General features: G+C 42.9%; 1 protein-coding gene across 1 annotated transcript in view; it reads right to left on the reverse strand.

The window, feature by feature from the left end:
- Positions 1-466: 466 nt before the first annotated feature.
- LOC128835882 (cytochrome c oxidase assembly protein COX16 homolog, mitochondrial) overlaps positions 467-12805 on the reverse strand; it is a 73388-nt gene continuing 61049 nt past the window's right edge. Inside the window, exon 4 of the mRNA XM_054025759.1 lies at positions 467-826. Coding sequence (XP_053881734.1) covers positions 710-826 — 117 coding nt within the window. The 3' untranslated portion in view covers positions 467-709. The remainder of the gene's footprint in view (positions 827-12805) is intronic.

Below are 12805 nucleotides of genomic sequence, written 5' to 3' on the forward strand. Positions count from 1 at the left end.
TTAAAGAGGAAGAGCTCTTATTTAAACTGAAATGTTCCACAGGGAAAGTTGCTGCCTGCAACAGCACATCGATAAAGTGATTACAGAAATCTGACCACAGCTGAATGAAAGTTATTAAAACCATTACCTGCTGGAACTGATTAGTGTACGGGCGAGGTGCTAGAAATAAAACACAAGAGCATTATTATCCAAAAATGTGCATGCTGTTCCTTAACAGCTCTTAAGTCTGTAGAGTACCTCCCATGTTTAAAAGTCTTGAGCCTGAGATCACACAGGAGCTCTCTGCACCAACATGCATCTGGTCACACGCATCTAGAACCATCTGCAGAACCACTGCTCTCTCATTAGGGTGACAACTTGTGCTACTGACAGGCTGAATTCCTAGATGTCAGCCCTCACTGAAGCCCACACAAGATTTTGACCAGTAGCTATTAAAAATACTGAAGGAAAACACTGATATCCTCAATGAAAGAATAGGCTGATCTTTATTAAGAATTAATATACACAGTCTGTGGGCTTCCATGCAAATGGATGCAATTGAACAAAGATCTTTATTTAACATTTCATCTCGGATTGATCTCAAGTAAACCACCTGTCAACTTGTTTTTTCCCCACCCATGTCTCTCCCTGGACACAGGATTAGAAAGCAAGAAAGCCCAGTCACTGGCATAGCAGTGATTCTATAAAGATACCGGAGTGAGAGCACAAGTCAAGATGGCTTGGCATGAAGAACTTGCTGCTGCTGCTCTTGAAGAGACTTGGAATCCTCCCATGGACGGGGCCCTCTGACGTTCTTCCAGTCATCAAAGTCAGAGCTTTTCAGTTTCTATAAACAGTAACAAACATAAAGCTATGTTAGGGCATGAGTGCAGTGCTTTAAATAGAGTTCTTCCAAATGTGCTTGTTTCCTATATCACAAATGTAACATCGTCCACTGGCTGATTAACTTTCACCCAGGACCAAATGATAGTCTATAGGAGAAAAAAAGTCTACAGACAGGAGAAAGAACAGAGAAATATATTAATTGCAACGACTGTAGCTGTAACTGCTCCTCAATATCTAGGGAAGAGCGAGCCATTGGACAAGGCAGAAAAGGTTCTCTTCTTTACTTTTTCTTTTTTTTAAACTATCCTATTTTTCAGGTCAGCCCTTTGACTGCAGGAATTTCTGGTGTCAAGGTATAGAAAGATGCCAAAGAACAACCAAAACCTGGCTTTTGCAGAAGGAACTACTCTTGTGAGAGGTAGGGGAGGGAAGACAATGTCTGATCATTGGTGTCCAGAGGTAGTCTGCCTGTGCAGGGCAGATGGCCTCAAGGGAGTTTGAATCAGCATGATCCCCTTCACTCCATACTACTTTGATATAAAAGAGAGGAATGCACGGTCTTCCAGAATGTGCTTCCTAATTCCAGAAGCCACAAATGGGAGATGGGGCTATAGCCATGTTCCCAACCCACCTACCCATGTCCCCCTTTGGGGTGAGGAATACACTGCAGGGCTTGTCTATATGGTGTGTTAGTCCACACTGAGGGGTGTCCATTAGCGTGTTACACACTAATTGGCCCATGTGGACCCTGTTGGTATGTACTAAAAGCTTCTTAGTGTGCGTTAATCTGTTTGAAATGGGACTATATGAGCCGTGGTCAGATTTCTGTAATCACTTTTAGTGCATGCTAGCAGGGTCCACGGGGGCCAGTTAGTGCGCAACACACAGTCATAGAAATTCTTGTCCATTCCACCTGAGGAATAAGGACAGACGGGCACAGCTAATCAAGCAAGGAGCCCCAGGAGGGGCGAGCCATTTATTTCAATTGCAATTGGGTTCGAGCTCATAAGTCAGCAAGAACAAAGAAAACACTTACACCAAAGCATTATATGCAGTTGCTTATGATAATCTATCGCTCTATGACTGGCCAAAATATGCTATCATTACCATACATAATTAGCAAGCTACATGTATCTGCCCCTCTTATGACCCCTTATTGTTCATCTACTTGCTCCCTCCTTGAGTTATTTTGCAAACCAAGCACTTAGTTATCTACAGGACGCAGGCACAGAAAGTTCCATTGTCTCCAGGTTTGGAGTTTGGCTACATTTCCTCTCGAAGGAACTTCCTGAGTTACGACAACCTATAGCTGATGTTTTCCCTTCTTCTTTCTCCCATGTGTACGTGACAAATTTTCCCCTTGGCAGTTAAGTAGAATAATTTTATATCAACACTAGTGCACACTAGAATTTACACCCCTCTAATGCAGACTAATACATTGTGGAGACAGGCCTGGGGTGTGTTAAGTGGCCAAACAGCCTAGCACTTAAACAATGTCTAGATTTCCCACACAGGTGCTCTGGGGAGTAGACAGGATCTTTCCCCAGCCCCCTCTAGCACCCCTGTTCAAGGGCATCCACAACTGGACTCTTCATGCATTTCTGTGACTGGGTAAAAAGAAGAAATACCCTCCTGTCCTCCCCTGCAATGTACTGCTGTTGCAGAAGGCAAAGGGATGCTCAGATTCCCCCAGGAGTATGGTTGTAGCAACACACAAGACAGCATTTTGGCACAGGACGTTGCAGTTCTTGCTATAGAGAAGCTAGAGAACCTTTGCAGACTATTTTTTAAAGCCTCGCCGGTTCCCATGTCAAAGAACTACAACAGTAAAAGACAAAAGCCAAGAGAGTTTCTGTATCCAATGCATTTTAGTGCAAAGTTTAATTTCAATGCAGTTACTGAAAACAAGCTGGAAGCAAACTCCGCTGACTCTTCCTTTAGTTTAATGCACACAGATAGTGGAGAAGTAGCTGCTTATCGCAAGTCTTCTCCTTGACCATCTACTTTAGTTTGTTACTTCCCCTGCTCTCCACCTCCCATTCTCCACACTTTATTCTTGAGATAGCACATTCTGAACCAAGTCCCACAGTGGTATAAGCAGGCACCTCTCCCACTGACAACAATGTGAGTTCTGCTTGTTTACACCAGGCCAAAATTTGACCCACCTCTTCACAGTGCAGCTAGTTGAGAAATGGAAGTCCCATTTCCCACTAGGCACAGACTCTCTCTAGTCAGTAAGTTCCTAAATTTGGAGCTTCACATCTGCTAACCAGCAGACCTGTGAGGGAGTTTGCACCATCATCCCAAAGCTTCACACTGATGGGACACGGGGGCATTCCGAGTGTTACCGAAGTGGAGAAGATTGTATATTATTAATAATTAAGGCTAAGATTTTGTCATGGTTATTTTTAGTAAAATTTATGAACTGGTCACGGGCAATAAACCAAAATTCATGGAAGCCATGTCCTTCCTGTCTGTGACTTTTGCTGCTGCAGCTCCATGGTTTCCCCCACCATTGTGGTGGCTGGGAGCTGTGGGGTTCCCCCTCCGCCCACAGCAGCTGGGAGCTGTAGGGTGACCATATTTCCCAAAGAGAAAACGGAACACCCCAGCTGCTTGCCCGAGGTGTCCCCCTCCTGCCACACAAGGCTGTTGCCTGTTGCTGGAACCCTGAGGCGGGCCCCCTCAGGAGTCTGTCACCTGTCACTGGAACTTTGCAGGGGGCCTCCTATGGCTTGTCACCAGAACCCTGCCCAGGGCCCCACTGGCTGTCAGCTCCGGAGTCCTGCAGCCCTGGGGCTGAAGAAGAGAATGTCACAGAGGTCTCAGAGTCACGGATTCTGTGATTTCCATGACCTCTGTGACATTAACATAGCCTTATTAATGATACATATTGTAGTGGGACCCAACCCCCGCCTCAGGATCCAGGCCTCACTGCAATAGGAACTTTACAAATACACCAGAAGACACTACCCTTGCCCTACAGTGCTTGCATTCTAATTTGCCTACTGTCAATAGGGATGACAAACAATGAGGGACACAGAAAAAAAAGGGTCACAGAAAAATTTGGCAGCTGTAACAGGACAGGCCTGTTAGTTCATGTTATGCAAAACCTTCATGACACTTCTACAACTTGAAGAAATCTCAATGAGATTAGTCAGATTTCAAAATAAATTAAGCGAGATCCCACAGAAAACACTTGTGCACGCATATACATTCACCAGACTTTTGATATGAGGTAGCAGCAGCTGAATTTTTCATACAGTGGAGTGAGTTAGCATAAGCACTTCCTGAAAACTGTCCTTGCTACTTTATTCAAATTGTGATTAACCAGCCTTTCATTTCCACTGGAAGAAATCTGAACTGACTAGGGAGGAGGAGGAGAGGGAGTTTAGGGAAGGTGCCCCATCATCCCATGCGTCAGCAGCCATCACTGGGATTACAAGAGACCGAATTTAACACCTGACTCAAACGGAAGATTCAAAGAAAATAGACTGCAAAGAACCTTGTGCTTTACAAAGGGAAAGCATTCTGACTTTATAAAACACATATACAGTGCAGCTGTAAGTTTAGATTCTCTACCCACAATGCCTGCTCTAAAAATGTTCAGAGATATTTTCAATAAGCAGTTACTGAAAGTGAAATATATTCAGTGAAACTTACAGTATCTGAAGAGACTAGCTAAGGGACCAACACAAGCAGAATACCTAATAGAGAATAGTCTTTAACTAAAGGTCATACTCAATTGTATTGGAAACCTTAGGAAGGCTTTGAAGGGGTCACTCTCAAGACAAAGGGTTACTTACAGCACAGGGTGTTTCAAATATGTACAGTATCTAAGGAAATGAAAACAAGAAAATATTTCGGTAGTCTTTGTTCCAAATTTAGTGGTATCAGGGTTCCTGAAAAAGACATTATGAATTACATAATGAATGACTTAACATACAAGGGATGAGTATAGTCAGAGTAAATAAGTAGATTAAACTATACAATTGATGAGGTCTACTAACTGAGTTTATCCTTGTCAGTTAAAATTAAGGAGTTATAAATCTAATCAATGCACAGAGAAACCATACATTTGTTTGTTCATGAATGTAACACCTGAACATCATAAATAGCTTGTGACATTCACAATAAAGAGTTCATTTGATGCCTCATTGCAAGTCTAGGGAGAGTAGCTTCTTAAGGACACATGGCAGAATCTGCAACTATTATTAAGGCTGCGATTTAGTCTTGGAGGTCAAGGAATCCAGGACTTCCAAAGACATGTGGCAGGGCGGATCCACCGCTTCTGGCCACTGTGGGCAGCAAGAGGGACCCCCCGCTGCTCCCAGCTCCCGTGGGCAGCAGGGGGGACCTGGTGGCAGGGGGAATCCCCACCGTTCCCATGGACTGCAGGAGGCAGAGGGGATCCACGAAGCTCCCGGCCACCAGGGGTAGCAAGAGGGACTCCCGCCGCTCCCAGCAGCAGGCAGGATTTCCGCTGCCATGGGCAGCAAAAGGGACCCAGGCAGCTCACAGCTGCAGTGGGAGGGGACCCTGGAGCTCCCAGCCCCTCCCCTCCCAGCTGCCCAGGCTACCCATTTTCTCATGGGTATTTTTAGTAAAAGTCAGAGACAGGTCACGGGCTTCCGTGAATTTTTCATTATTGCCCCTGACCTGTCCGGGACTTTTACTAAAAATATGCGTGACAATAACGTAGCCTTAACTATTATCAGTCTAGAAGGGACATGTATCCAATCAGTTATACTTTCAGAACAGCCAAGCTATACAATTTCCCAAATCTGATTATGTCATAAAAGTTTTAAAAAGAAAAGGGGTCCTTTTTTATTCAGGTAAAGGTAAGAAGGAACATCAGCTATGAAAATGGACCTGAAAAAAGTCCCGATTCTCTACGGCTTAGCACCTGTAGTTATTTACATCTGTGCAAAGTGTGGGTACAACTCTACTAAACCAGAACTCTCCACTCACTCAGTCACACTGGTGAGAGCCTTTCACACCCACTTTGTACAGAGGTAAATGACTGCGCCAGTGCTGGGCAATTTGGCCTTCAACTGTTACTGTGCTATTTTTATTTTTCTTAAATAAGCCTGACAACCCTGAAGAGTTAAGTCCTCTTTCTGTCCACTGAATAGGAACAGCACAGGCAGCGGCATTACAAGCTTCCCTCAGACTGGCACACAACCATGTAGCAGGACCACATCTTTGGGTGAGAGGGTAGCTCAACCCCCAAGTTCACTCAGTCTTTGGCTTTTCTGCTGAGTATGCCAATTAGTGCTAGCTGTGATGTGGACACCTGTCCATTAGGACCAAGACTGAGACCCCCTAATTTCACAGAAGTACCACATACAAATGGCAAACTACTTTCAGCCACTCCCAACTTGAGATCTATACAAACTGGCTGTCTAGAGGTGAAAGGCTCTCTACTCTGCTACCAATCCCCTGCACTATTCAATCCACTAAACAGTCAATCACTGAAGGAGATTTAACCAGATCTGATTGACATCCCTTTTGCTACTTGTCTCAAATAGCCCAAAGGATACTGAAAATTAATTGTTTAAAGTTAGAGCAATGTAGTACATCAAACCTACTGATTCTCCTTCTAAATCAGCTAAAAGAACAGGAGTACTTGTGGCACCTTAGAGACTAACAAATTTATTAGAGCATAAGCTTCGTGGGCTACAGCCCACTTCTTCGGATGCATCGAAAGCTTATGCTCTAATAAATTTGTTAGTCTCTAAGGTGCCACAAGTACTCCTGTTCTTTTTGCGGATACAGACTAACACGGCTGCTACTCTGAAATAAATCAGCTAAAAATGCCTCTTAAAAGTCTTTGGCTGACAAGCTGTAACTAGAAGAAAGCTGCAGCTCTGTGAGTAGATGGTGTGGCTAAACAAGCATTCAGCTGCTCACTACACATTTTGCTTTTATAAGACTCCTGTTAAGCAGGTTTCAATATTAGGAATACTGGATGGTATAAGGGACAGGAAGTGGCCTAGGGAATCATTCATTCCCAGCTCACTGGTTCAAATCTGGTCCACACTGATGGTGTTTGAAAATCATTACCCTGTGAGTTTGGGTATATGTTGTCCGTAGAGGGCAAGCCTCCACACCACAAAGAACAAACTGAAGTCAATAAAAATTCATTTGGACCTGGGAGCTCTCAGCACCTCTGAAAAATCAGGCCAAGTTATTTCAAGTTGGCCACCAAAATCAGTGGTCATTTACAACTGTGACTATAGTGTCTCTGTGCTTCACTATCTCACCTGTAAAAACGAGACAATAAAAACTTGCCTCTCTGAGAAGGGTGTTAGGAGGCTTACTTCATTAGGCTTGTGAGGTGCTCAGATACTTTGGTGATAAGCACCCCAGAAATGCCTATACATAAATCAAAAGGGGCAATTACTGCCTGTCACTATGGTAACTGGCATGTAAAATTTCAGATAAAGATGGAAAGATTACAAAGAGAGGAGCATCTTCACAGTTAAAAGGAGCAGGGAAGAGAACTGCATCAAATCAGCTCGGTACGTATTAGAGCAACAAATTACTTCCAGGGCTATAGCGCGTGTAATGAAAGACCCTATTGTAACGTATAGATGTAGGGGGACAGAGTTAAAATGGGTGTTTAAAATCTCCACCTTATTGCACTAATGAAGCTCTGTTTTTGCAGGAAATCTTTCACAAGGCAATCTCTTTGCTCTTTTTATTTTCCTTAGAAAAGTTTGCTGCCACATTTGTTTAGTGATTTAAGGGTTATCACTTTGTATTTAATTATTATCTGTGATTAATCCTGCTCAGACTGGAAAGCTGCATGGAGTAATTCTTTTTAACCAGAGGGTGTTTCTTTGTAGTTTTATGTTATTCATGTATAATGCAAGTTGACAAGGGCTGAAGAAGTTGAGAGAAAAGAGAATGCAAAGTCTGAAGTAAGGTTTTTATTTAGTGAAGGAAAGAATGGTTGTGGGATTGGAGCACAGGATTTAGACCTGGATCCACAAAGGAACTTAGGCAGCGTGACACTAAGCGTTACAGCATTTCTAGGTGAGGCACCTAGAAAATTACTGGAACAACACTGCAATCCACAGAGCCCGAGTTAGGTGCTTATGCTCCCTAGACAATGAATGAGAAGAGATGGGTGCCTAAGAATGCGATCCACAAAAGCAGCACACTAGGCAGAGAGCCAGCTCAGATAGCCAGTGGAAGATGCTGATGGGAGATAATTAAAGAGTTATTGGAGCAGGGGGACTGGACCCCTGGGTCACCCACCTCCGAAATGGGGTCCACCAGGTTACAAAGTCATTCTTGCACTCTCCGGCTGAGCATTACAGCACTGTGACTAATTATATGCAACACAGAACAGCTTTGACAGGCGAGACTGAGGAGCCCTACATAAGAATATCCCCCAGCTCAGTGGTTAGAGCACTTGCCTGTTCAAATCCTTTCTTCCTCACATTCCGGGTGAGTGCTCTAACTACTGAGCTAAAAGTTATAAGGTGGGCACCACGACCACTTCTTTCCCTGGCCTCCAATTCTGAATGGAACCCAAGCCAGTGGACAGCCTCTCTGCATGCTTACCAGATTGGGCCAATGAGTGCATTAGGTGCTCCTCTGCCTATCTTCCCCTGGTTCATGAATTGCAGTGGGTCTTAGATAGGAGATAGGGAACTGGGCACCTAGAAGGAAGCAGCAGTGCACATACCCAGAGGCACAAACTTACGGGAACTTTTACCCTGAAAATGTAGATACTAAGTGAGTTTAGGCACCTACAGGGTTCAGTGGGACTTTTGTGGATTGTGATGGAGCCTAATACTGGGACTTAGGTGCCTAAGTCTGGGGCTTAAGTACCTAACTAACTTAGCATCCAAGAGATCTGGGTTCTCTTCTCAGCTCTGCTGAAGACTTGTGGTAAAATACTGATGATGCTGAGGGCAATGGGAGTTTTGCCATTAACTTCAATGGGACAGGATCTCACTCTTGGCACATGAGCTTGGGTACATCACTTAGGCCCAGATCCTCAAAAGTATTTAGGCTCCTAACTTCTATTGAAATCAGTGGAAATTAAGAGCCTGAATACCTTTGACAATCTGTGCCTTATTATCTCTGTGCATCAATTTCTCCATTTTTCAAATAGGGGCAGTACATCCCTCCTTTACAGGAGTGTGTAAAGCTTAGTTAATATTTGTAAATTGCTTTGAGAGCCTTGGATGGACGGTAGTATGGAGATCCAAACTATTTAATAGCCAGAGTATTTAATGCACTCAGTAATCTGTGGGGTTACATAGCCTTTCCATTTTTAAACTAACCCCACACTGTATTGGCCAGAGGTTTCACCTCCTACACCCCAGAGGGCCCCAGAATACACGCACACGGCAGGAGATCAGCAGTGACAGAAGGCCATTCTTGTATTGCTTTTGGTTCAGAGAATTCACAAGCTCCAGTAATAAAGCCGACAGAACTTGGCCATTTACTTCTACATTATCTTCTTTCCTTAAACAAAAAATCTGGAAAATTAAAAGCAAAATAGTAGTATTAACACAATGTTAAGTCTGCAAGAACAGGCACTGAAAATTCAGTGAGTTCCAACCTTAACTAGGCCAGGATGCACATATGTAATATTTTCTGTTCCTCTTTCCCTTGTTTATGGGAGGTTAGCATATTAAGATACAAGACCTTAGAAATGCTCAGAAAGAGACGGAAGTATTGCTCTTTGTCTCTGAGATGTGCCATAAAATTTACAGCAGGTGCACCGGGGCTAAGGAATTTCTTTACTTTTGAGTGCTTAATCTTGCCATCTTAATATTGTATTAAAACTTTTAGAAGTAAATCCTAGCCAGTATTTTACTACTTTAAAGGGCCCCCTTCCAGCAGAACCAGCAGGGCAGACATTTGAGAGGTGTTCTCTTTCTGCCTGGAGTCCACCTCCATGGGTACTCTCTATGCATCTATGTGCCGTGAGATCTGGGGTGGGGTTGGCCAAAGTGTGAGGCTCCCCTGCTGTGCAGCTTCTCTGGTCTTTCCCCATCCCCCATACACTGCAGGATGAGCACGGTAGGAGAATGGGGGCTAGGGGCATAGTCCAATTGTATGGATGGAGTACAATCTGCAGAGCACCTCAGGTCTTTCTCCTGGACCTAGGTGGGGAGAGGAATACAGATTCCTCCAGCACTTCCCTCTATAGCGGTCCCCTGCAGTCAGCTGAATTTGTCAGGGTGGGCACCAGGGAGAAGACCTACTCCTTTATCTTGCTTTGACTGTAAGCAATTTGAGGCAGTGACCATCTTTTCATTGTGTGTGTACAATGCCTAGCACAATGAGACCCAATCCCTGATCTCCTAGCACTGATGCAATACAAATAATTAACTAAAAACACTCTTTCAAATTTATATACTAAAAACAGAAGATGCACTACTAGGGAGGAAGAAGAAAGGGAAGCATTTCACATATGAGTGCTACCAGAAGGTTTATCCTCTGAAAATTTTTGTAATATAAAAGTTTCCAGGGGCTTCTGGCAAGTGGAAGGGAAGGGCTGAGATGCATGTGAAGGAGTGAGCCAAGGACCCACCATAGCAAGAGGTGATTACCTGCCAAACTAATACATGATGGTGGCATCCCTAAAAACTGTCATGTCAGAATACAGGTTTCAGAGTAGCAGCCGTGTTAGTTCTCCTGTTCTTTATGTCGGAATACAGGCTCCCATAAGACAAGGCTCAAGGAACAGATCTCGAATATAGCTAGGGCCCTTCATTTTCAGTTTTTATTTTAATTTTCCCCAGGAATTTATTAGTGTTCATTACCACAACAACAAAAGCAGGTAAAAAATCAGTACAAAAAACTTAATTTTTTGGGGTAAATATCGGGATTTATTTTGATGGACGGAAAGACGGGGAAAAAGTATTCAGTAAATTAATGCTTTGAATTCCATTCAATCAATGTGGTTTGCTACAGAACTCAAAACACAATGCCCCCTCTGAGTTTATGAAAACAATGCATCTCTAATCCCCAAATAAAACTTTTCATTTGAATAAACAGTTTACTGTTGTAGACTTAGAACTATTAGCCTATAAATATTTACATTTTATAATTGGGCCACACCATTTGCAGCACATACACTCAACTCCAGCCTTGTCTCCTGTGTGTTTTTTAAAAACTTTCAAATACTTCCGGTGTTCTGAAACGTACTCTGATACAGATTTTTGTTTTCTTCCCATTTTAGTGTGTCAAATCTTTAAACCGTTATCTGATAAAAGCTTGAAATGTGTACGTGGTGGGCGTAAGATTCATTAGTATGTTCAGATGTGCATGAACTTCAGACCTTGCATGCGTGCCTGCTTGTTTATTGTGTGTATAGACTAATACATAGCCTTACTTCAACAGGCAGCTTTGCATATACACCCAGACTAATTATTATCATAATACATCTATCTCATGCAATATGTATTTTCCTAATAAAACAAGTTATTTTTTATATATTTGAATAATACAAAAGTAGGGTGAAAATCAGAAAAAAATGAATACTACTTTTTGTAAAGCCCCAGAATTTTTTGGTAAAGATCGGTTTAAACTGAAAACAAAGGGGCTTAAATATAGCCTACACTTAGGCCATTAAGAGCTTTGAAAAGAAAAAATTAAAAAACCCACGTAGCAGATATAACTTAGAAACTAATTCACCCCTCTATATTTGTAAACTGCACTTTCTGTTTCTCAGATGTTACTGTTTATAGACCAGCTGTTGGTTTAGGCAGTGTTCACACTGAGTCTTTTTAGTTAGCTCTCTGTCTCTTATCCACACTCTCCTGCAGATTTTCCACTCATCTCTTCCAGGAGCTTGCTTGACAATTTATAGTCCCAAAACAGAAAGGTTTTGTCTCTGTTAGTAATTCTGATTTTGGCCGGATGCAACACAGCAGCTTCAATTCCTCCAGCTATAAATTATTTCTTCAGTGATGCCAATGCCCACCTTTTGCTTTGTGTTTCTGAGCAAATGCCTGGGAAAAAAATATAAAATAAATCAACCATTCCATGCCACCTCTTGTTTCTTCATTTTGGCTAAAATTCTGTTTTTTTATTTGATAAGGCTGGTAACACTGCTCCCTTTCCCCCAGGACGTTCTTTTTTCAGGCAGATTTCTGGGTGGCACCCTCAAGCTGTGCAGGATGTAGAATAAGTAAATAAAATAAAATAAAATAAATAAATATTGCTTGCAAATAAATTGTACCTTTCTTTCTGAGGGATCCAAAAGGATACTGCAATCACTTCACCTTTGTAGACACATCTGGGATGGAACCAGGCAGCCATTTAACTCTATACAAGAATTGGAGCTATAGAGGGAATTTAGGAAGGAAGAATGCAATTACCTAAAGTGGAATTTGGTCAAGTGATAGTGGTTACAGTCCCTTTTGTTAGAAAAGGGGGTCAGGACTTTGGGGTGGGGAGTTATGACACAACTGTAAAATGGCACTTTTAGCAGCACAGTGCACCTGAGCACTACACCGAGATACTGGCTCTGTACTGATCCAGGGGAGCGTGCTATGGACTATAATCACCAACTACTGTACACTTCCTGAAGCACCTTGACTTACCACAACAGTTTCCCAACCTAAGCACTAACCAGGCCCAACCCTTATGAATGAACGAACTCACAGAACATTCAATTCCCATAGTAAGTGGGATTAATTTGTGTGTGTTGCGGAGCGGGGCGGAACCCTGCACGATCCACTCCCCTCATCAGCAACTGCGATTCCCTACAACTGAATGCTCTTACTAACTACTTTATACTCCCGTATTCCTAATTGTCACTATAAAGTACAACGTCTTTTTCATCAAAAATATAATCAGTGTTGTGATGGGTTGGATCACAGAAACCCCCTTGGGACTGCCATCTAATGTGCTGAGACTACTTCTAACCTGTTTTCCCTGCCAGCTTGGGACTCCAGAACCTTGCCAGTTTGAGCCAGACACACTAGCTTGTTACAAACTCAGA

This window comes from Malaclemys terrapin, chromosome 4 (assembly GCF_027887155.1).
Source record: "Malaclemys terrapin pileata isolate rMalTer1 chromosome 4, rMalTer1.hap1, whole genome shotgun sequence".
NCBI lineage: Eukaryota > Metazoa > Chordata > Testudines > Emydidae > Malaclemys > Malaclemys terrapin.